General features: G+C 57.2%; 2 protein-coding genes across 20 annotated transcripts in view; one reads left to right on the forward strand and one right to left on the reverse strand.

Moving 5' to 3' along the window:
• Positions 1-10,610, forward strand: part of CAMK2B (calcium/calmodulin dependent protein kinase II beta) — a 91,393-nt gene extending 80,783 nt beyond the window's left edge. For 8 of the 18 annotated variants that reach the window (XM_025291348.3, XM_025291350.3, XM_025291349.3 and 5 more), the window contains 8 exons: positions 28-76; positions 1,401-1,514; positions 1,819-1,899; positions 2,731-2,844; positions 7,676-7,751; positions 7,878-7,972; positions 8,247-8,481; positions 8,752-10,610. In XM_025291348.3, coding sequence (XP_025147133.1) covers positions 28-76; positions 1,401-1,514; positions 1,819-1,899; positions 2,731-2,844; positions 7,676-7,751; positions 7,878-7,972; positions 8,247-8,479 — 762 coding nt within the window. In that variant the 3' untranslated portion in view covers positions 8,480-8,481; positions 8,752-10,610. The remainder of the gene's footprint in view (positions 1-27; positions 77-1,400; positions 1,515-1,818; positions 1,900-2,730; positions 2,845-7,675; positions 7,752-7,877; positions 7,973-8,246; positions 8,482-8,751) is intronic. The other 10 variants (XM_025291356.3, XM_025291358.3, XM_025291359.3 and 7 more) reach the window with 2 other exon arrangements.
• A 2,537-nt stretch (positions 10,611-13,147) lies between these two features.
• On the reverse strand, positions 13,148-22,497 carry YKT6 (YKT6 v-SNARE homolog). 2 transcript variants are annotated; one of them, XM_006051306.4, is made up of 7 exons: positions 22,216-22,482; positions 19,783-19,865; positions 18,472-18,572; positions 17,343-17,447; positions 17,014-17,079; positions 15,587-15,688; positions 13,148-14,915 (listed from the first exon to the last, which is right to left on the reverse strand). In XM_006051306.4, exons 1-7 carry the CDS (start codon positions 22,317-22,319, stop codon positions 14,880-14,882), a joined length of 597 nt encoding a protein of 198 aa, XP_006051368.1. In that variant the 5' UTR covers positions 22,320-22,482; the 3' UTR covers positions 13,148-14,879. The 2 variants fall into 2 exon arrangements, with proteins under 2 accessions (XP_006051368.1, XP_025147149.1); XM_025291364.3 differs by lacking the exons at positions 13,148-14,915; positions 15,587-15,688 and adding an exon at positions 15,693-15,830 and having other exon boundaries at positions 22,216-22,497.
• Positions 22,498-22,823: the final 326 nt, after the last annotated feature.

A 22,823-nucleotide genomic window follows, 5' to 3' on the forward strand; every position in this document is an offset into this window, starting at 1 on the left:
ACCCGCTGCCTCCCCATGTCTCCCCAGGAGTCATCTGACAGCACCCACACCACCATAGAGGATGAAGACACAAAAGGTATCCAACCTCCCCGCCTGCAGGGCTGGTGGGCAGGCCACTGGCAGGTGGGGGGCAGGGACAGCAAAGGCCACGTCCTGTGATGAGGGGCTGACTTGCTCAGGCCCATAGCCCCATCTGAGGCTGGATACAGACTGGCACTGGGCAGTCTTGGGCAGAGCATCCAAGCAGAGCCTGGTGGACCTGGGCGCCCTGACCAGCGTGGAAGCTACTGCCCTGGATGGGACGGTTCTCTGCATGGGCTCCCAAGTTGCTCCAGGGGCTGTGCACCCAGTTTCCATGGTTGAATTTGCTGTTTCTTCTCTCAAAGGTCCTTAAACCTGTGCCTACCCAGCTGGCAGTTGATACGTGGATGGGCAGCAAGGGGCATTTCCTGCGCTCATTGTTGGGGGGCAGGTTGCAGAGACAGGTGCCCCGTTCCCCACTCAGGGATCCCAGGCCAAGCTGGCTTAGGCTCTATCTGAGCCCCACCAGTGCCCCAGGGTACCGGGCGGTGTGTGCTCACCCCGGTGCCCCTCTTCCACCCTCAGCTTTCTCAGCTGCCCCAGGGAGGGGATCTGGTCTGCACTCTACCTATGCCAGGTGACTGGCCCCTGCCTGGGGAGCCTGCCTCTCAGCCACACTCTACATAGATGAGCGCTGGGCCGGCGGTGGCCGCTCTGCCAGTTTGGGAGATGCGATGACCCTGTCCTGAGTATCCCCCACTGCCCTAGAGTGGAAGTGAGCGAGCACAAGGCTTTGGCCTCTGGATGTAGAGCGAGTGGACATTCGTGTGGTTTCCCCAGACTGTGGGCCCTGAGCCGTCGGCATGGAGCTTGGAGGTCACACAGATCTCCCCCAGGCCCTGTCCTCGCATGTATGCCCTCGCCCCAACCAGGCGGGGGCCTGAGACGGCCCAAGACTGAAGGAGCCCAGGGGAGAGGGCCAGCCAGCCAGCCTCATGCCAACCCCTTGTCTGGCTGGGAGACGATCGGCAGATGCCTGAGGGGCCTCACGGGGCAGGGGCCGGGGGAGTCTCAGCCTCAGCTAGGCAATCCATCACATGCAGAGAAGCCCCAGTGGGCTCAGGCCTGCCCTCTGCTGGTCCTGGCAGGCACTGTACACAACCCTCCCGCCCTGGGTCCAGCCCTGTGGGTGGTCCTGTGTCTTCCTCACACACCTGCTGTGATCTCACAGCCCTGGGCACACGGGGGTGACGGTACCCCAGGAGCCCTGGACCCCACCGTGTGATTCTCCAGCTTAGCCTCCTCTCATCCTCCTGCACCCCCTTGTCTCTCCTGCGTGTGCTCACCTGCCTGTGTTCACGTCTCGTCTGTCTGCCCAGCCCCCAGGGTCCCTGACATCCTGAGCTCCATGAGGAGGGGCTCGGGGACCCCAGAAGCCGAGGGCTCCCCGCCCTGCCCGTCTCCGGCTCCCATTAGCCCCCTGCCCGCCCCATGTAAGTAGCCGGGCCCTGCTGCTGTGGGGGTCTCCTGGAGGGGCCAGCAGCTCCTCTGAGGGTTCACTCAAGGGCCAAGGGCCAGCTGAGCTCGGGCACCAACCTGCCCCTCACAGCCCCTCAACGCAGCTCCCCAGCACCTCTGCCCCTCAAGCTGGGCCTTCTCCACTGGCCTGGGGGGGTCTCAGGACTGGGGCTCCTTGGTCCTGAGACACACCCTGGGGCGGGAGAGAGCGGGAGGCCTGCTTCCTCTCCACCAGCCTGGCCCGCCGCCTCCTCACGTGTCTGCTCCTGTCCACCCCAGCCCCCAGGATCTCTGACATCCTGAGCTCCGTGAGGAGGGGCTCGGGGACCCCAGAAGCCGAGGGGCCCCTGCCCACCCCATGTAAGTAGTGCCCCAGGCCTGCTGCCTCTGCTGCCAAGTGGCTCCCGCATCCTGCCATGCACGGCCTCAACTGCCCCTGGACCAGGCTGCCGAGGCCTGGCTAACTGTCCGGCCTGGCTAGGCATCAGGGGGCGCACGCGCTAACTCTGCAAGGCAGCTCTCCCCCGGCTCCCCCGCCCCCACCTCCCACACGGCTCCCTGCACTGCTGTCCAGCCCCAGACCTCACCCCCTGAGGGTCTCCCACACCCGGAGCAACCATGTACCCTGCCTCTTGGGCCATGGGCCGTGACCTTGTCAGTCACGCTGACTTCATATGGGCATCCAGGCACGAGGAGCTGTTACAGAAATCCTCTCGACCAGAGGCCTATGGGTTTAAAGGAAGAAGAAAGGGCCTGACCTCCCTGCAGAACTAATTTTCCAGAGGGGCTGGGCGTTCTGTGCACTCCTCCACTCACCCATCCCGTCCTCACCTGGGGGTGCCCACCCTGGGCCTGTCCCAGGTGGGACTACTTTCTCCTCTCCTGGGCCAGGCTGCCCTTCTATGGAGGGCACCCTCTGCCCACAGCAGCTTTCCCCACCCCCACCTGGTCAGACAGGTGCAGCTGCCTGAACATCCCTGAAGCTTCCCCCTTGTCCCCCACGCCCCTCTCTGTCACCCCTGTCCCTCACGTCCCCCTCCACCCCCCACATCCCTTCTCCATCCCTCTCTGTCCCTTCATGACCCCTCCGTACCCCCCCACTCTCTCTGGCTTGGCTCATCAGCCCATAGGTTTTCTCTCCTGCGTGTCCCCCGCCTGCCTCGTGTTCACGTCTCGTCTGTTCCACCCCAGCCCCCAGGATCTCTGACATCCTGAACACGGTGAGGAGGGGTTCGGGGACCCCAGAAGCCCAGGGCCCCCCACCCTGCCCGTCTCCGGCTCTCCCAGGCCCCCCACTCACCCCGTGTAAGTAGCACCTTGAGTGGCCCCGCTGGCTGCTCCTGGGGGCTCTCGGGTGTGGAGACCTCCAGCTGAGGTGCGCCACCCCCTGGCTCTGGGAAGGGGTCGGCTCCTGGGTGGGGGACCCAGGGAATTCCACACAAAGCTGCCGTTCGGTTAAGGATGCGCACCTGTGGGGAGAGAAGCAGGAGGCAGGTTTCCCTGAACTAGAGCCTCCCTCCCAGGGGCTGTGAGCTGCAGATTTCTTCCGTAGTGGTAGTGAGGAAGGGGCGTGTGCCGTCTGGGGTCGGCCCGGCTGGTGAGTCGCGGGCTGGGGGCGGGCTGGGGGCGGGCGCGGGGCTGGGCCACCTCCCCGGGCAGGGAGGAGCCACCACTGCCGTCTGCAGCCCGTCTGCCGACTGCTCGCCAGTATCGCTTACAGGGATGGATGACATCCCAGGGCGGCAGCCACCCCCTCCTCCGGGGAGACACCGGGCTCTCAGAGGCGAAGCTGCTTCGGGGCCGGGGGCCGGGCATGGCGGGGGAGAGGCTGGGTGAGTGCCGGGCTGTGGGGGTGCCGACCCCCGCCACCCACCCCTGCCAGCCATGCCTGGGGGCCAGGGCAGGGGTAGGTGGGTGGGAGGGAGGCCCTGGGAGCAGAGGGGAAGGCCGGGGGTTCGGGGGGCTGTGGCCTGAACTCAGGCTCTGCTAGAGGAAGTGGAGATGCGTCTCAGAGGTGAGAGAGCTGAGTCTTGCTGGTGGGCACACAGCGGAGCCTCTGCCCGTCCCCAATTGTGCGGGGTCTTATTCCAGTTTAGAGGCCTCCGTGTCCCCAAATCCGGGACCCTCATGGCCTCTAGTTTCACAGATAACGAAGCTGAGGGTAGCAGATGTGGAGGGCTGTGTCCAAGGGCTCCTTGCAATATTACCCCGGCCCAAGGCCATGACCCGCCTTTGGGGCATGCCCAGCCCAGGTAGGGAGCTCGGAGGACAGGCTGATGGAGTGGGGGAGGGGAGGCACAGCACAGGCTTGCCCCTTTGGGGGTCTGTCCTGAGCCTGACTCTGGAGGTGGGGCCGCAGAAGGGGCTGTGACCAGGATTGAGTGGAGGGGACCTCGGGGCCTGGACTCCTGGCACATGTGGCTGGGCCTACAGGGTGCAGGGGAGGGACAGAGTGCTGGGGAGGGGTGGCCCCTATCAGTGTCCCTCAGAAAGAGGGGCCCTCTTACCTCCTGCCCTCCCACCTGGGGTTCCCAGCAGCCAGCTTCCATGTGTGTGGGGGTCCTGGGTGAAGGGATCAGGTCAGGCCAGCCTGGAGAAGGGACTTCTGAGTGGTCACTTCGGGGTGAGTTCTGGCACTCAGTGGGCCAAGTGGGTGAACGCCAGAGTGGAGTGGCCGCCCCTTCCCAGTTCTGGGGCCAGGGACTTCCCCCACTGGCACAGAGGCCTGGCTGCAGAGGGCCATCCTTGGGGTGGGTCACAGGCAGCCTCTTTTCCCGGGAGCCAACCCGCCAGCTGTCAATGGTAAATGGGTTGGTGCCCATTGGCCTGCCCTGGGTTCTCCATAATCGGGGATTATGCACAATCCAGGCTGATCCTGTGCAGCTGCCTCCCTGGTGTGGCTAGGGACTTCCTGGCACCCCTGCAGCTGCTTGGGGTCCACCTGGGGTCACTAGGGTCCTCCTAGACCCTTTGCTAATGTCTGGGCTTCCCTAGCCTGTTAGCTCTCCCCAAGAGAGCCAGAGTGGATGCAGGGCTACGGTTCAACTCTGGGACTTCTCCCAAGCCAGACTCTTGCCCATGCACCTCAGCTCTGTTTCTGGAGTTGCCTGGTGGGGGCAGCTTGTCCTTGATAGCCAGCCCTCCCCCCACCCCCACCAGGAGTCCCTTTGCGTAGTATGCCACCTGGGGAGGCAGGATTGCTCTGTACGACAAGGAAGGAGAGGGCAGAGTCCCTCCACAGGTCAGGAGTGTCTGGCTCATTCCTGGGCTGTGGCTGGGCTTGTGCAACCTCAGCTTTCCCATCTGCAGAATGGGCATGGGGGCTGTTTCCCAAACTTCAGACTTTGCAATGTGTTCTGTGACCTTAGAGCTCTATTTACTTAATACTTTCTTTTTACACCGACTCCATTTTTAATTACGATTTGTTTAAAAATACTATTACCTCATTAAGTGGAAAACTCGGCCCACTTACCACGGTTCAGTAGGGCGATCATAAAATCAGAGTGCTTGGGGAAACAAAACAGAAAAAAAGGTCTCTCAATTCCAGCTGCAAGGTTATTGGCTGAGGGCTTATGTTGGGAGGGGAGACAGCTCACACTGTCTGTCAAGAGGGGGATTGACAAGTGTCTGGGATGTTGGGATGTGTAGATGTCCTCTTAGCGAGATTAGCAGGATGGCCTGGAGCTGACAGAGTGGCTCACAGTGGGAGGTGGGCGCTCCTGAGCAGGGGCTGGATGTGGTGCTTCAGGAGGGAGGCAGCGGGGTCCAGGGTGACCGGCCGCCCAGGGCAGGGACGGGAGGGGCAGGCGCCAGGTGCTGCTGTCAGACAAGCCCAGGGGCCCTGGCCCATGGGGTGTCATCTGGTGGGGGAGCTGGGCTGCAGTGGGAGATCACAGACTGAGGCTTGAGGCCACTTCCAGGAAGATGACAGGTGAACTGGGAGTGGGGGTTGATGAGGTCCAGAGGAGAGAGGGCCTTCAGAATTGGGAAACGCCCAGGCAGAGGGCCGAGAGGTGGGCAGGCTGTGGAGGAAGCACTGAGAGGGGAGAAGCTGTGTTATGGGGTGGGAGGAAGTGGGTGTGCTGAAGGAGGTGTGAAGTATCCAGCAGGTGAGGACAGGGACCACCCGCATGTGTCTGTGTTGGGACAGAGCTCTATGGGTGGATGGGGGCATCAGGGCAGTTGGGCCCCCTTCCTGGAGGCCAGCTTCCAGCGGGGGCCTGGGTTCTGCAGAGACAGCCTGAAGCCCAAACCTTGTTACAGTCCAGACATGGAGTTCTGTAAGAAAAAAACCAAACAAACAGAAGCCAGCAGAAGCACAGCCAGTGCAGAGAGAGGGTCTCTTCTAGACGGGGAAGCGCATGTGTGCTGGCAGGTTGGCGTGCACAGGCACTACAGACACACGCACAAGTATGCACCCTTGTGCACGAAGGGGCACGTGTGCACACCTGCGCGTGATGCACTGGACCCCTTGGGTGTCACAGGGCTCACCCAGCAGCCACTGTCCAGAGCCGGTGTGCCGCATGACCCAGGGGCACGCCCCCGCTCACACGCAGCATCTCCTGCTCTGGGAATGTAGGCTGTGGATCAACTCACACGTGTGCTGAGCCCAGCTGCACTGGCAGCTGGACACTGGAGAGCAACAGACGCCTGTCTTTAGGCTTGCTTGGGTGGGAATGTGCATCCACAGGAGTGGCCCTGCAGAGAGCCTGTGGTCCTACGTACTGCGGGGAGCAGAGGGACACAACGCCCCTGGGAGGGTGCACAGATGCGTGGCTGGCACGGCCGTGACTGGAGAGGGGTGTGGAGAGAACTGGGGTGCCGCCTTCAGTGCTCTTCTTGGGTCTGGGTTTTACTGCTGGCGTGTTACTGCGTTATGGAATCACCATGTGTGGGTGTGTCCATGGCTGTGTGCACACGCACATGTGTGTGTTTCCTGTGTGCCTTTGGGTGTCGACGTATCTGCACAGGCATGGTTTAGCACCTAACTCAGGGTGGTACTTCTCTGGGGAGAGTGAGTGAAGAACAAGACTCAAGGGAACACAGGCACCTGTGTCTTTATGTGGAAGCTTTTCTCTCTTTGGAAGAAATCTAAAGCAAATATAAAAATTGTTCAGATGTGAACCAGCAGGGTGTGGGCTATGTTATTCTTTGTGCTTCTTCCATGTGTTTAAAATATGTAGCCTGAAAATAAACGGTAGTTAAAGAGATAAAGGGGGGGCCCCAGGCAAGCACCCCAGGGACTGGGTTGGTCTAGGACCAGAGGTCAAGTGGGTAGGAACCTGGAGAGGGCTGCCAACCCAGGGCCTCAGGTAGAGGGTGCAGGATGGAAAAGTGATGCCAGAGGACTGGCCTGGGGCCCAGGACCACAAATAGGTGGAGGCAGGAAGAGGCGGGAGGCCAGCCGGCAGTCTGTGGACTTCCATGGAGAGAAGGTGGTGAGGCCCACGCTTAGCTTTCCACTGGGCTCTGCTTCCTGGCCTTTGCACAGAGGCCTGGCCCTGCAGCCTCCAATCCACTCCCTGCTTTGTGAGCCGGCCCCTAGTAGACACCTGCCCCCAACCCCCCAAGAGCTGTTGGGTGCATGGAGGACTAGAGAGCAATGCCTGGGGGGCAGAAGCCAGGAAGGGTGGTCACAGTGTCACAGGGTCATCCCCTGCTGAGGGTCCAGTGCACGTGGCTGGGGGGACTGGGGATGCAGGGTGGTCGTGGCAGGCTTTGCTTCCCTGACCTGCATTTTCCAGACGGGTAGTTCACTTTCACTTTTCACTGTCATGCATTGGAGAAGGAAATGGCAACCCACTCCAGTGTTATTGCCTGGAGAATCCCAGGGACGGGGGAGCCTGGTGGGCTGCCGTCTCTGGGGTCGCACAGAGTCGGACACGACTGAAGCGACTTAGCAGCAGCAGCAGCAGCAGTGCTACGGATGCAGTATGTGTCATTCAGGGATATTGTATTTAAGACAAACAAGATGGAAGCTCGTTGGACTTGGAAACCGGGAAGCCGTGGGTGGCCTTGAAGGGAGCAGTCTGAGCTGGGCAGCCTTGGGATGGGGATGGGGGCGGGGTACTTTGCCCGGACCCTCCTGGGCAGGCACAGGTGGTGTGTGGGTCACTGGGCAGCTGTCTCCCTGCAGCGCGGAAGCAGGAGATCATCAAGATCACGGAGCAGCTCATCGAGGCTGTCAATAATGGCGACTTCGAGGCCTACGCGTGAGTCGGGGCGCCTGGCCTGTTCTGGGATGGGGGGGTGGACCTGGAGGGCTTCCCCACATGGAGGGGGCTGGATGGAAGCACCGGGTTCTGAGGGGCCCCTCCTCACCTGGGTCTGCCCCCCAGGAAAATCTGCGACCCAGGCCTGACCTCGTTTGAGCCTGAAGCCCTGGGCAACCTGGTTGAAGGGATGGACTTCCACAGATTCTACTTCGAGAACTGTGAGTGCAGGGCGGGGGGAGGGTAAAAGGGTGGGTGCCCCTGGAGAGCCCACGGACCCCCAGTCAGGGGCCCAGGGGAGCCCTGTCCCCTCTGTGCTCAGGGTCAGGGGCCACTGCTCCACCCTCTGTGGCAGAAATCCCCGAGCCACAGGGATGAGGGGTGAGGACACACAGGGAGAGGGATGGGGAGCCAGATGGTGCTCTTGGAGGAGGCTGGGCTGGTAGAGGGGCTGGGTGGGGGCAGGCATGACCCCAAGCCCCTACCCACCCACAGTGCTCGCCAAGAACAGCAAGCCGATCCACACAACCATCCTGAACCCGCACGTGCACGTCATCGGCGAGGACGCCGCCTGCATCGCCTACATCCGCCTCACGCAGTATATCGACGGGCAAGGCCGGCCCCGCACCAGCCAGTCCGAGGAGACCCGTGTGTGGCATCGCCGAGATGGCAAGTGGCAGAACGTGCACTTCCACTGCTCGGGGGCGCCCGTGGCCCCGCTGCAGTGAAGGTGAGACCCTGGGGGAGGGGAGTGCAGTCCGGGGTGTGGGGGCTGCAGCCTGGGGGAGGCTGTCGGAAAGGGTGGCCAGAAGGGGTGGCCCAGCAGGTTCCTGGGCATAAGGCAAGCCTGGTGTTAGGGGAGTGGGGGTGCTGGGTCAGGGTCTCCAGGCCCCTTTCAGGGCAGCCCTGCAGGTGCCCACCTTGCAGCCACCAAACCCGGGTCAGACGGAGAGCAGCCCCCAGAGCTGACCCACTCGTCCTGGCACCCGCTCTGTTTCAGAGCCACTGCGGCTGGTTTCACCACGGGACAGACTCGGTGTTTGGAGCCCAGCTGCCCTCGGGCACACGGCCTGCCTGTCGCATGTTTGTGTCTGCCTCGTTCCTCCCCTGGTGCCTGTGTCTGCAGAAAACCAAGACCAGATGTGATTTCTTTTTAAAAACAAGATGACAACAACAACCACACACACAAAATTGACGTCGATGAAGCGGAAAAAAAAACTAAACAAGGGAAAAAGCTGTAAAAATCACTGGCATTTGTGGGGCTTCGAACCTTCCGGCCGCACCCCACCCAAGCTCCACGTGTCCATCCACTCCTGGCCTCCTCCAGGGACTGGCCGGGGGAATGAACTTGTCCACCAGGGCCTGCCGCCCGAGGAACAGTGTTTGCTAGGTGGTGCCCACCCCCCAAAAAGTCTGCATCCTCCCTGCCGTGCATGGCTCCTGGTCAGGAGTGTCAGGTGTTGTCGGGGGAGGGCTTGGGGGGGTGGCAAGGGGGCCCAAGCACGGCTGACTTCCCTCCCACTTCCCTTCCCTCCTCTCTTCCCTGAGAAGGTGTGGATGTGGGCTCCCCGTGTTCCCAGCATGGGTGAGCAGTGCAGAGGCTGGGCCAGCCTCTCTGGGAGGATACTGAGCCATCCAAGGAGGCTCAGGGATCCAGCTCTGGCCCAGTCGGGGCCAGGGAGGTGCACTGGGGGAGGGGTTGCAGAGAGGCACACCTTAGTTTCAGATCTCACACCTGGCGGGAGACATGGGCGAGGACAGTGCTGGCAGTAGCCCGCTGAGGAAGGGAACCCCTGGGCTGGCCTCTCTTCTGCTTGGGTACCTCTCCGTCTTTGCCCACCTTCTCCCCCGTCCCCATGTGGGTGTGAGGCAGAAAGGAGAGAGGGGTCAGAGGTGGGCGGGTGTTTCTGGCTTCCAGGTTGAGGCAGGGGCCAGGCAAGTGTTTGCTGAAGAGGCTGCACTTTTAGAGTTTGGGCCAGAGCAGCAGGGAGCAGAGGGCTGCACTGAGCTGCGAGCGACAGGGACCCTGGGGTGGGGAGGTGGGTCCCCCTGTGTGCTGGTGGGCACTCTGGTGAGCCTCTGGGATGGGCCGCATGGTCAGGTGGTGGCAGAGAGAGCCAAGTGTTTGGCCTGGCATGGGGGTGGGTATAACCTGGCCTCCTGGGCTGTACTTGGGGGGTGGTCAGGGGTCATGATCCCAGAGGTGCAGGACGCACCCCCCCACCCCAATATCTGCCCCTTCAACTCATGTTGTTTTCAACAAGGATTTTCTTTATCTTCCCCCTACACAAGCCAAGGGAGGGGCCCAGAGTGGGGCACAGGACACAGGATGCTGGTCTCCAAGGGGGACTGTCCATGGACAGACACTCAGAGTGGATGCTCACCTGCCTGTCTGCGGCTGTGCTCAGGACAGCCGTCCCCACCCATGGACATAGGGTAAACATCTGCAGGGCTCCCTGGGCCTTGGGCAGCGGCAGGGTTCGCCGTGGACAGCGTGCGGCCCAGCTGCCCTCACCTCCTGGGGCCTCCTCCTCTCCTCTCCCTGCTCACCCGTTCTCTCCAGGGAGCTGCCTGTCTGGGATAATTTGGGGATTTTTTTTTTTTTTCTGGGGGAGAGTTCTTTTGCATGACCCCTCATGAGCAAGCCACACCCGCTCCTCTAGCTAGATGTCCGCGGTGTGGCGGCGTCGGCCGGCCCGCCCTGCAGAGGGTCGGCTGCCCACGGTGCTGGCCGGCCTTTCCTCTTCTCTCTTTTTGCTGAGTTTCATTGTCTTTTCTTTCTGAGCCTTGTAAGTGTACAAAATTATTATTTTGTTCTGTCTCGGGAAACTGCAAATAAATGGAAAACAGGACAAACTGCTTCAGGTGTATCTGGGTGCTCTCTGCCAGTATCTAGCTGACCCTTCACCTCTAGGCAGGTCCCTCCCCTGCCATGTGGGCCCTGGGCTGGCCAGGCTGCAGAAGCCCTAGGCCAGATGTTCCCAAGCCCATCTTGGGTAGTCGGCATGCCCAGGTGGGGCCCCTCCGTGAGGCTGCAGGTCAAACTCTGCCAGCTGCTCCCACCTCCCTCCTGTTTTCCTGAAGGCCTCTGTTAGCCCCAGACACAGGAACCAAAAATGACGCCTTGAGTCCTAGGACCCCCAGCCTCTGGTCACTCTAGCGATCTCTGAAGATGAGATCAGGAGGGCAGATCTGTATGGGAAGAGCTCCAGGCCCCAGCCCTGCTGCCCTGTCCGTTCTCTCCCTCCACCTATCTGGTCTTTGTGCGTGTTGCTTGGGACACGTGGTGCCTGCAGCCCCCGGGGCTGCTCCTGTGGGCCTGCACGCGGGCTGTGTAGACAGCGCACGGACATGAGACACCGACGCCAGGAGCAGAGTGGTGGCGGCTGGGATACAAAGACGACAGAGCAGGCGATGACAGCCACGGCCTGGAGAGGCTCCATGAGGAGACCCGAACAGCAGAAGCCCAGAGCTGAGACCTGGGCGACAGAGGGATGCCAGGTACAGAGGCTCCCAGGTGGGCCCAGACTGAGGGGCTTGAGGGCCCAGGTGGGCAGAGCCAGGCGCTCCCCACCAGCCTTCCCTCTGCAGCTCACCCCCAACATGGAGGGAGGGACACGGCACCCAGTCACCCATTGCACCCTCACACCACAGGGATACAAAGCCTCTGCACCTTCCTTGGGAACACTCCTGGCCTGCACCGGCTGAGCGAGCGCGGGCCGCATGCCTGCCTAACCACGTGGCCATCCAACCTGTCTGATCGCCTGACCACATAGCCACATGGCCGACTCCATGGCTTTCTGACCACGCGGCCACATAGCTGCATGGCCACAACTGATGCAAAGCTGCCTGCTTCTCTGAACATCTTCTCTCACGGCTGCACACGTTTAGGCCCTGCCAGGCAAGGGCTGTTGGGACCTGCCTGTGCTCCTCAAAGACCTCGTGCCCTCCTCCCTCCTGGGCAGTCCCCGGCAGTCTTGCTGACACCCCAGAGACACCCTCATGTTGAGATGGACAGCCTCCCCTCTACTCCTGGTCCCCAGGTGCTGCTGCCTGTCTGTACCTCACACCTTAAGCTTTCTCAGGACAGAAATACGGGCTTCCAAACAATCTGATACACCAAACACACCAACGGGTCCAAGTGACTTCTGATGAGGCAATGCTGCCTCAGGCCTGCTCAGTCCTGTCCATTAGGGCACAACAGGCCTCCTGGTCCAGCCTTGGCATCTGGCTGCAGCCACCTTTCTGGCCCTGTGGGTGGTAGCTGGTAGGGGCTTTCAGGTGTGCAGGCAGGCATGAGGGCTGCCCAGGGAGCACCAGGGCAGATCAGAGAGCTTGGTGCAGAGAATCTAGGACAGAGCCAGTGAGCAGAGGAGTCATCACCACCACCGCAGCATCTAGGGCTCCGCTCACCTATCAGCTGTAATCCGAGGCGGCTTTCCAGGCCAGGCCTCCCTCTGGGCACCTGCCACAGCCCCACCCCACCCCCACTGGGGATCCTGCAGGAATCCTGAGGTGATCCAGCACTCTGAAACTGTCCTCTGGCAGCCCCCCAAGTAGGGATGGCAGGATAGGCAGAGGGAAGTCAGTGAGGGGCCTTTCATTTGTCATTTTAAAGAACACCTGCTTTGGGCAAAGCTCCCTGGGCGCATGCCCTGGTGGGTCCTCTGAGCAGGAAAAGCCGGAAATGCCCAGGCTACTCCCTATTTCAGGGGTCTCCAGGTCAGTCCCAGGCCAGCAATGAAATAGGTGAGAAGCACTCACAGTCTAACCACCACCTGCCGAGGACATTCCCTAAACTAGGACCAGAGTTGCCAGGATGCAAGGATCCGGGGGGCACAGGACACTCCACACCCCAGCAGACACAGCTGGAGTTTCTGGGTGTGTGGCCCCGGCGCTGTGGCTGTGAGGAAGCCTCCCAGGTGGTTTCTACGGTGCAGTGAAGACCAGGTCACAGGACTCAGAGCAGGACTTCTCTCTACTCTGGGGCTCCCTCCCCCACTTCCTGCTAGAAAGGTCTAAGGGGTGGGGACAGGAGAATGGGGGCATTAAAGTAGAGGCTGCTTCCCCCCAGGATACGGTGAACCCCACACTCGGCAGGGGCACGGCATGAGGGGCAGGGCTCCCGTGGAAAGGGGTCCCTGTGGCTCAAAGCACATTGTGTGCTTAGCTGCTTCAGTCATGTCCAACTCTTTTGTGATTATGGACTGTAAGCCACCAGGCTCCTATGTCCATGGGATTCTCCAGGCAAGAATACTGGAGTGGGTTGCCATTTCCTACTCCAAGGGGATTTTCCTGACTCAGGGATCAAACCCATCTCTTATGTCTCCTGGATTGGCAGGTGGATTCTTTACCACTACTGCCACCTGGGAAGCCCAAAACAAAGCACAAGACTATTTTGGAATTTCAAAAGACAACTTTATCCAGATAGGAACCTTCCAAACAGAACACAGAGAAAAGTTAGGCAGCAGTTATTAAAATACACTTTGCCAAATGATTTAACATTAGAAGACAAGAGGAGCTGGAGGAAGGGTGGATGCAGAGGTCTCGGCCAGCCCTACTCACCCTTGTCACCCTCTTCCCAATCTTGGCCAACCCCCACCCCCCGACCCCCAGTACCCTCCAAAGTGGGAGGAGTCAGACAACTCTCAATCATCCCTAAGGGGTGGTCATGGCCACATCAGAGACCAGTGAGCAGGCCAGGCCTGCGCCTTTCAGGGGTAAACATGGCAGAACTCACATGGGTAGGCTACTTTTAGGCCAAGTCCTCTGGTGGTACAGTGGCCAGAGAAAACAAGCAGCTGGCAGGTAAACTTCTTAGGGTGGGTCCTCGGAGGCCACGCAGATCCCACTTCTGGCCCATGCCAGGGAATTCAAGGCCACAGGCACTTCCTGTCAGGGCAGTGGACCTCCTCGACAGGGCAAGAACAGAGGGCTCAGGGAAGGACACCGGAGGATGAGACCACACTGATACCGCTCCAACAGGAGCGTCCACAGAGACTGGTTCTCAAGGGTGTGTCCGGAGCCTGCGTCCTCAGGAAGCGCAGCAGGGCACTAGGAGGCGGTTTACAACACGGCAGCAGGGCCAAGGGACCAGCAAGGCTGAGAAGAGCTGGAACCTCCTGGGCTACTGCCTGGCTTGCTCCCTGCACCTGCTTTTAGGGCTGGGCCTCAGAGCCATAGGCCTCATGCTGCTGAGGGCGGGGGCGGGGTGCTCAGCAGTGCTTCTGCTGGGGGCTGGGCTGGAGTGTGGACAGCTCAGACCACAAGTGGATGCTTGGGAGCCCCCAGGCTGGCTGGCATCTTCTCTTGGTGCCTAGAAATTGTGGCCACAGTGAAGGTCACTTGCTAAGACAAAAGTCCCAGGTGATTGTCAGAACAGTCTTTCTTGTCACCAGAGAGGCAAATGACAACTATTCACGAGACTGCAGCACACGTGCTCTGATCCAGATGCTCAAAGCCAAACTGCAAGTCAGGGCAAGCGCCCCCTCCCCCACTTCTAGCGTTCTTTACGAACTTGCTTGCTGGATGGGTACCGCAGAAAGTCAAAGTCAATCTCAGCAGGAATGCAAACTAGGTCTCAGAATTTATGAAGTCCAGTAGCTGTCTCCTCCCAACACGGAAGCACTGGCCTGAGCCCCCCACCCCGCCCCCATGCCCACTGCAGCCCCACAGTGGCTGTCCCTCCCCAGTCCTGGAGTCAGGGCACCCTGCTCCTTGTAGTGTTAATAATTAGTATACAGACAAAACCCAAACATGTGAAGATCCACAAAGAGCTGGCTCTGAACCCCCCATGGGCCTTGCACAAGTTGGGGGACCACATCCTTCCCAGGGGATTAGAAATGAGCCCTGTAACATCTATGGAGTCACTGAGTTTTATGGTTCCATTTGGCCCCCAAATACACATTTAGGGGCCTCAGTATCTTTTCAGAAATAACTAGACATGTGAATTTGAACGTTCCCCACCCCCAGGTCCCCATCCACCCTTCGGTTTCTCCCAGGAGCTCCAAAGCCGAAGTTGAGTCTCTCCCACTTGGGTTGTTACAAGGTGGCTCTGCTTCCTGGGGGGCCGTGGTTCTGATGTGAATGATGGTGGCGTTCCAGCGCAGGGGCCTCTGCTGGCAGCCGTCACATGATTGCACAGCACGAGTTTTGTTTCCGGGCCTTGAGACAGACAAAACAGAGCTGAAGAGGTAGACCTCAGCACATATAGAACTGGGAGCTCTGAGGGGACCAGTTGGCCTTACTAGGGGCTCTGGAACCACCAAGGAGAGAGAAGTGGAGGGAAGCCATCCAGAAGTAGTTCACAGTCCCAAGATTATTCTGTCCACATTCCATTAATGCCATCGATAAGGAAGGAAACTTCCTGTTGTTTAGCCGAGTATAAAGAACAAGAATGTCTCTTCCTTCGCTCCAGCCTTGACTCCCCATAAAGTTATCTGACCCCATGGGGGTATTTCTTACTGAGAATATCTTCAGAGAACAGAGAGGTAGCCACTTGGTTCATGGGGCCTCTGTTACCTTCTCCTTCACCTCCTGTTCAGATACCTCCTAACCCCAAAGGCATCTCCCTCCAAGGGCCATCATCATGACAGCAAACGCGTGTGGGTTGATCAAGCAAATGCAGCACCCCTACTGTCCAAACGGTGCAACACTTCAGTCCAAGTTAACAAATTAGAAATGTCGGAACCTCTCTGGGAAGGTGGCACCCCTCAGACAGCAGGGGTGAGGAGGACCCATCCTCGCCTTGGGGAGGTTGGGGGAGGGGGAGAAGCAGCCCAGAGGCAGGGAGAGCTGACTGACGGGGTGCCCAGGAGCGGCCAGGACACACTCACCGTTTTATAGAAGGCTTTAGACTGTATTCCCAACACTTCGGATTTGGATACCAGGTCATCGAGCTTCTCACCTCGTTCTAATAAAGACTCCATGGTGTTGTGCTGGACAAGAGGAAAGACACAAAAGAATGCCTTGCTCTGTTCACAAGGTGAGCAGACGCCAGTCCCTCACGAAGCTCAGTCACAGCAAAGTGCTTCCTTTGGCTCCTCCCCCACATGTGAGCATCAAGACAGTGACCCAGACCTGTGGAGGACACAGGGCCTAATGACCTTCTTGGAGGACCTAGAAGGTTCTAACTGGACTTAAAGCACTGCCCCAAATCCTCCAAAGCACAGGCTTAGATAGCCACACTCCAGGAGAGGCCCCCTGTGCCCATGTTTACACACACACATTCCTACTGCACAGCTGTGTCATGCTTCCCCCAGCGGAACTGTGTCTAAATCTCATGACTATCAGCTCTGTGAGAGCACCTCTGCACTTAGGGCAGACAGACCCTTTCCAAACACATGAGGGATGGAGGTCCTCACAAGAGCCCCTAGCCCCTCCACCAGGGCCATCAGGAAGTGGCTGACTTGCTCCCACCCCAGATGGCCACTGCTTAAACTGCAAGGCCCTCAGAGGCAATTGGCATTACCCTAGGTTTGGACATATGAAATGGCACAGAATGAGAAATGAGCAAAAACATTCTTTATCTCTACACACGGCTGAGCAACTCAGATTTCCACCATAAAAAGTTAACTGGATCAAGACATGAATGGGATGGATAAAAGGCAGCGTGACCAGTAATCCAGATTTTACCACTGCAGCCAGAATGGGCTGGGTGACCTGGACCCATCCACTCTGTGGAGAGACAAGGAAAGACAGTGGGCGTGTCCCCTGCCTCTGTGTGCTTGCTCACAGACTGAGGCTCTGAGGCAGCAGAAGGCAGGGACAGGGCCTGGTTAGGAAACCTGGAGAAACGTTACAGAAGACAGAGAGGTGCCTGAAGGCTTTCATCTCTTAATTTTCATTCCAAAGCCAAAGGTAGCTCAGAGTTTAAAAACAAAAGCAGAAAACAGCAATTGCAAACTAGATTTCAGGTAAAATGCAGGGTTCCCGCTCTTCTGAATCAGGCCTGTTTCTGACAACTCGGGACCTGTATTTAGTCAGAGAGCCTCAGTATGCACCGAAACCCACACTCTGAAAAGAAGGAATCTGCTGGGCTGTGGGTCAGGCTAAGGCAGGCACCATGGAGGCAGAACCACAGAGTGGTTGTCTGAGTGAGTCTGGCTTTCAAGCCTCTGATGCACAGGGACAGGTGGGCCACCACCACTTTCAGAAGTGCTTGGACTATGATTAAAACAAGCATCAGCTGCGTGGGCTTGACTGCTGGCAAATCTTTTTGCCTCTCTGTTCCTGAACTTGGTCCCCTAATTTACTTCCTTACCAGGATGATCTTGGTCTCATCCAGTTCAGCCTGCACTTTAGTCATGGGGTCAGCTTCTCGGGGGTTCTAGGGAAGAAGCAAAAATAAAAATGTCAGGACTGGAGTAGCTGTCTGGAAACAGGGCTCAAAACCAAGCAAGCTGGATATACTTTCGGAAGTTAAAAACCACAGGCTGCTTAAACACATGCTGGAAAAGCAAAAGGCTGCCTAGGCGCTCAGGTCTTAACGCAGGTTCCTGCGATCTTCAGGAGGACATCAACTTCCACATCACCCAGAGTCACAACCATCATGGCCATTGGCTTTTCTGTTTCACAGCCTTTGCACCTTACCTGGTATCTACTGAGTTGACTGTCCAGGCCTGCGTACTTGATGGTATCAGGGGATCCAGTTGGCCAGTCTATCCTGTCGACCTGCTTGGAGAATTCGTCTAGCACCTGCAAGACAGAGGAGCTCAACAATCCCATCTCAGCGCTCATCCGAAAGAGGCTCTCAGGACCCCAGGACCCACAGAAGAAGGCAGAGGAGGATGGCTAATTGCAAGGGAGAAAATCTAGGTCCAAGTTTCTTCTTCCTCAGTATTCTTGGAATTAAAATCCAAGTATGCCCAGCCTGATATGAACCTCATCTGGGAATGATAAATTATTAGAAATTCAAATTACAGATTTCCACTTTTCTCAGGTTGTGAATTTCCAGGAAAAAGGATATTGGAGCTTTAATTTTTCAAAACAATTCTTCAAAAAGGTAATTAGATCCTTTGAATTTAAGTAGCCTTTTGAACTTAAGCAGCCACCAGACTTCATGTGCTTTTACGCATGAGTGTTTTAGGGGATGTGGGGTCAGGGTCTTTGAGGAGTTTATCATCCGCACCACAAAGAAACACAATGAAGAATGAGGAGGCACCAGCCCCACATTGGGGAAAGGAGCAGCTGTAACTGCAGGATGGGCCAGCAGGGGGACTCCTTGAGCAGAAGCGCGGCAGGTGGGGAGGAGCCTGGTGTGTGCAGGGATGGCCTGAAAGAGGGGAGGAGGGGAAGAAGGGAGATGGGTCATGGGGCAGAACATGCAGCCTAGTGTGGCTCAGAAGGAACTGAAAGTCACGACTTTCAGGGCGGAAGCAGGAGCACAGCTGGCAAGAGGAGTGAGTGGGGGCGAAAGCACAGCCAGAGCTGACCTGAAGGCCCCACCAGGAAGGGGAGATGCTGGCACTCTGTGGCTTACAAGGAGAGCCAAGGTGGCCCCAGGGACACTAGTAGGATGAGAAGCAGAAATCAGTGGGGGACCAGGGTAGGGCAGGATGAGACAGACAGGAATGAGAAGGCTCCCAGACTGTCTCTTGGTTTAGAGTGAAGAGGCTGAAAGCAGGCTGATTTTGGACACACTATTTCATCCCTTACGTCACTCCTGGCCCCAGTCCATGCCTGACTGCCCAAGTACAGTCCAGCCAAGCTACACACTCACCTTCTCTAGCAAGGTAAAAGCCACCCGGGATGGGTATTCACTGTCAGCAATGACCACTCCCGCAAGACTGTCATTTCTCACGTAGACATGGCACAGATATTCTAAGGAGACAAGAGGATGGCATGAGGGCTTTAGACTTTCTCACCCTCCAAAGCCGCTGGACTGATAGAGTGCTGGGCTTCTGTCCTCTGGGTCAGCAAAGCGGCTCTGAGCCAGGCTTATGGTGAAGCCCTGCACATAGGGCAGCATGTGTGGGGGCTCTGCTGGCAGTGTGGACCAACACGTGCTTCAGGGTGAGTGAAAGTCCCAAGGCCCAGTGCGCAAAGCCAGGGTCGAAGGACCACTAGTGGCGCAGAACTATCCCAGGAAACGGCCCCAGGGGCTTGTCTAGGTCCTACCCTGAGCTCGAGGTCAGGCTCCCCTGTGTCTTGGAAGCTTCAACCCTCAGAGGTGCTCTGCTCTGCTCCCAAGCTGATGGAACTCTGGACAAGCTAAGTGGCTTCCATTTTCATATATACACAAAAAACTCGGTAAAAGATTTCCTGGCTTGAGGAAATCACCTGTCAGGGCCCCAGGCTTCCTCACTACAGTAACCTAGCCTGCTCCACTCTGTGGTGAGCCTTGGTGGGGATGGGGCAGGAGAGGGAGGAAGAGATAAAGCCAATCCAGAAAAGAATGAGCCACTGCTGGCTGGGGTCTCAAGTACGACTGTGCTGACATCATCGGATTATCAAGGGTACAGCCTGTACAGGGTTCCTGCAAAACAGTCACAATCCTTGAAATGATTTTTTGTCATTTGGAAAGGATTCAGAGATATCATAGCTAACCAAATGCCCCTAAAATAAATGCATAAAAATTCTTACAGGAAACCTGAATCATAAGGAAGAAAAAACTAAGGTCATGAGGAAAAATAAGGGGTCTCCAGGTTCATGGGGAAAAGAACTAAGCAGCACAGAATACAGTATTTCCTCAACAGAGCTGGGTGGAGGTCCTTTTCTGAGACGTTTACAACTGCAAAGGCAGAAGAGGACAAAGCAGGAAGGCTGCTTACTGCTCCAAGAGAGGCAGACCCTAGCTGTAAGCGAGTCTAAGCTTTTGGGGGTGATTTAACCAAGCAACCAACATACCATCAGTGGGCATAGAATTTTGCATACCAGGAAATGGAGGAGGAGGGAAGAGAGAAGCCAGCAGAGGACTGTGGGCCTGGGAGCCCTCTCCGTCACAAGGCAGCCCTCCTGTGGACAGAGCTCTGGGCCCCCTGAGTGGGGTGGCTGGGCCAGCACGCGCTTACCAGGTGGTGGGCCCTCTCACCTTGTTCCTTCACAGAAGCTCGGCTGCCTTTCGCTGAGCGCTCCACAATCAGCTGACTTGTGAAGGTCATGAACTCCTGGACGCTAAGAAACACAACACATATTACCTGTTCCTGTCACCTTGTCCCCAATACAATGCAAAGTGACCCCTGAGCTTATACACTAAGGAGACATTGCTTCCTGGTTTCATTCCTTCCCTCCCAACCTTAGGAAGAACTAATAAACACTCTGTCGATGACCATGAATACAGATAATTACACATTATCACAACCATTCAAACCACATTTGCTTGCTACCGAGCAGACCCAAACAACCCACTTCCAGACTTCTGGGGAATCTTCTACAGGTTATAGTTAATTTAACATTTTGGTCAGAGTATGATTTGGGACACAGTAGTGAAGCAGAGGCCAGCTCCTGTTCTCAAGGCTCTACTAACTCCCATGAAGCGGGAAGAAAGAAAATCTGTGATGGAGACACCTAAGTGGTCAAAACTGTTCAGCGGATGCACAGTCAGTTATGGCAGCTGCCACACGCTGGACCCTGCAATGCAACAGGCATCCTCAGTGAATGCTGGCTCTAGCCTCAGGTCGGCTGGGGCTAATCCATTGTACGGGCCAGGGACATTCTGGACGGAATTGAGGGCAAGGGCTCAGCCAAGACAAGGAAACGGAAACTGGTTTGTACCACGGCTGAGGGAGAGGAGGAGGTTCATGGGCCCAAGAAAAAGATGTGGCCAGCATAGAAGAGTCACAGTCCAGCTGGAGGAACCAGCGTTAACAAGAAGCCTCTGACTGGAAATGTCATATAAAGGGCTGTCAGCGCAGGGTCCTGACTTGTGGAATCCACAGTTGGTTCCAGCAGATTCATATACTCCTGAGATCACACCAAGAGCCATGCAGCAGAGTGAGGACTCACGTCTGGAGTGGACTTCCCTGGCTGGGATCCCAGCTCCACCACTTATGAGATGTGTGACCTCTGGTAAGGGACTTACTGCGTCTATATATTGAGACGTGCTGTGATGACTAAATGAGCATTTAGCACGATGTCTGGCGCATAATATTACTTGTTATTATTATCCTGAGAGAGTGAATAGGACCAGAAAAATCCCTTAGAGGTAAGTCTTAAAATAAGGAAGTCCTTGCAATAAAACTAAAGAGACAGAGCTTAGAGTAGAACTATAATTAGACAAAGGAAGAACTGCATTCATTGTGACATTCTGCATACAAGTGCTAGAAAAGCTGGAAAACGTTTTGAAGGTCTGATGTTCGCATTCTGGTAATCATGAGGTGGGCAGAACAGAAGACAGGAGGACTTATGAGAAAAACAATGGGCTCAACTGGACTATGTGTTGTTTTAAGAGACACTTGTAGAGATTTCCCTACAGTACTGCAGTTGTATTAATTATCTGAAACTGGTCTGGATACTGAAAACCAGTAAGATGAAAGTCCTAAAGTGAAATCTCTGAGGATCGTCAGTAAATGTGGGTAGGGGAAAGAGAGAAAGGAAAAGAATCAAGAGTTAACCAAGTTAGCACCCAAAGTTCCATCACAGAAAAGCAGCAACACAGAACAGAGACTAGAGGTCATGACAGAGAATGCTAAGTACCAAGAAGGACCCAAAAAGCAGCAGAAAGTTTCAACAAAATAACAGGAGGAATTGTTTGAGATCCCACCAGCAAGCCACTCTCATCAAGAACAAAACAGCCCAATGAAGTAATGCAAACAGAATCCAGATGCCACCAGACCTGGAGACTGGGTGACCACAGACTTTGTAGGGTCTTTCTCCCTTTGTGCCTGAGTCACCGCCACCCCTCCCACGAACAGGCGGTTAAGTGTCTGTGCTACTTCTAACACGGACTTGATTGCATTAAAGTGCCTTGCAAATGTTCAAAGGCTTGTAAGCCCTAAAACCTCCATGCTTCCTTCCAAATCTTCACTGTAGAACCCTTTTGTACCACCAGAGCCCAACCGTAAAGAGCATACAATTTGGGTTGGAGTCCTGGCTGGTTTGGTATCCATCTCCTGGGGCCTCAGTGACTTCCTCCGTAATATGACAGTGTACCAGGAACTCTCACACCGAACTGTTGGAAAGCCCAGCCAAATAATACAAACGTGGCGCTTTAGGTGTGGCACGTGAGCTTCCTGGATCAGAACCACTAAGGGGGAGTTGCTGGTTTAAGATACAGATTGCTGGAACTCAACTGGGCGTGAACCTAGGGGAATCTGCACTTTTTCAAAGCCCCCCGGTCATTTTTAAAACATGGAAAATTTGAAAAACCCTGATTACGGACTACATTCCAGAATGGGCTACAGGCCGAGGAAAAGGCCACCGGCTCCAATGCGGGAGGCCAAGCCCCGGGCCTCGATTCCCCGGCGGTCTCCAACCCGGACCCCGGGCCTCCCCGTCCGGGCGCCGCCCTCGAGGGCCCGCTCACCTGGATCTCTGAAAAAAGCTGAAGGAGGACACATCGTATGCGGCCTTGAGCAGCACCGTCTTGGATTCGCCTTTATACAGGACGCTTAGGCTGTACAGCTTCATGGCGCCGGGCCCTTGGGCCGGCCACCCGCCTGGCCGCGGCACCGGTTCGCAGGGAGCAGCGTAGCGCCGCCCCTCGAGGCCGCCGCCGGCTGCTGACGGGTCGGCCACCGGCTTCCTTCTCCTGGCTCGGGGCCCACTTCCGGTTCCGGTCAGGGGCTGCCGCCCGAGGCCTAACGGAGTCTTTTCGTGCCCCGGATGCAGAAAGAAGCAGCCGGAAACACGAACGAGGGGGGTGGTGCAGGGTTCTGCGCGTGCGCGTGAGGGGCTGTGGGGATTTCGTAGGCCACCTCGCTGTCTCAGTGGGAGTCCTTACCCTTCTCCCGCTGTCCTTATCCCTCCGAGGCCTTCTCCCTCCTTCCCTAGCCTTCCTGAGTCCTCCCAGCGCCCCCTGCTTCTTCCCGATCCTTCTGAGTACTGTAGGAACACCTGTGTCACGGGGGCTGTCCTTCCTCTGAGCAGTTAGACACAGAGCCCCACCCACACGCCAGTACTTTGTAAACCCTA

This window comes from Bubalus bubalis, chromosome 8 (assembly GCF_019923935.1).
Source record: "Bubalus bubalis isolate 160015118507 breed Murrah chromosome 8, NDDB_SH_1, whole genome shotgun sequence".
NCBI lineage: Eukaryota > Metazoa > Chordata > Mammalia > Artiodactyla > Bovidae > Bubalus > Bubalus bubalis.

Excerpts from the sequence above, each read along its gene's own strand:
- YKT6 (XM_006051306.4), bottom strand. The coding sequence starts at position 22,319 with ATGAAGCTGTACAGCCTAAGCGTCCTGTATAAAGGCGAATCCAAGACG. Across the intron at positions 19,866-22,215 it reads AGCTTTTTTCAGAGATCCAG|CGTCCAGGAGTTCATGACCT; the intron begins GTGAGCGGGCCC and ends TGTGTTTCTTAG. Across the intron at positions 15,689-17,013 it reads ATGAGACCAAGATCATCCTG|CACAACACCATGGAGTCTTT; the intron begins GTAAGGAAGTAA and ends CCTCTTGTCCAG.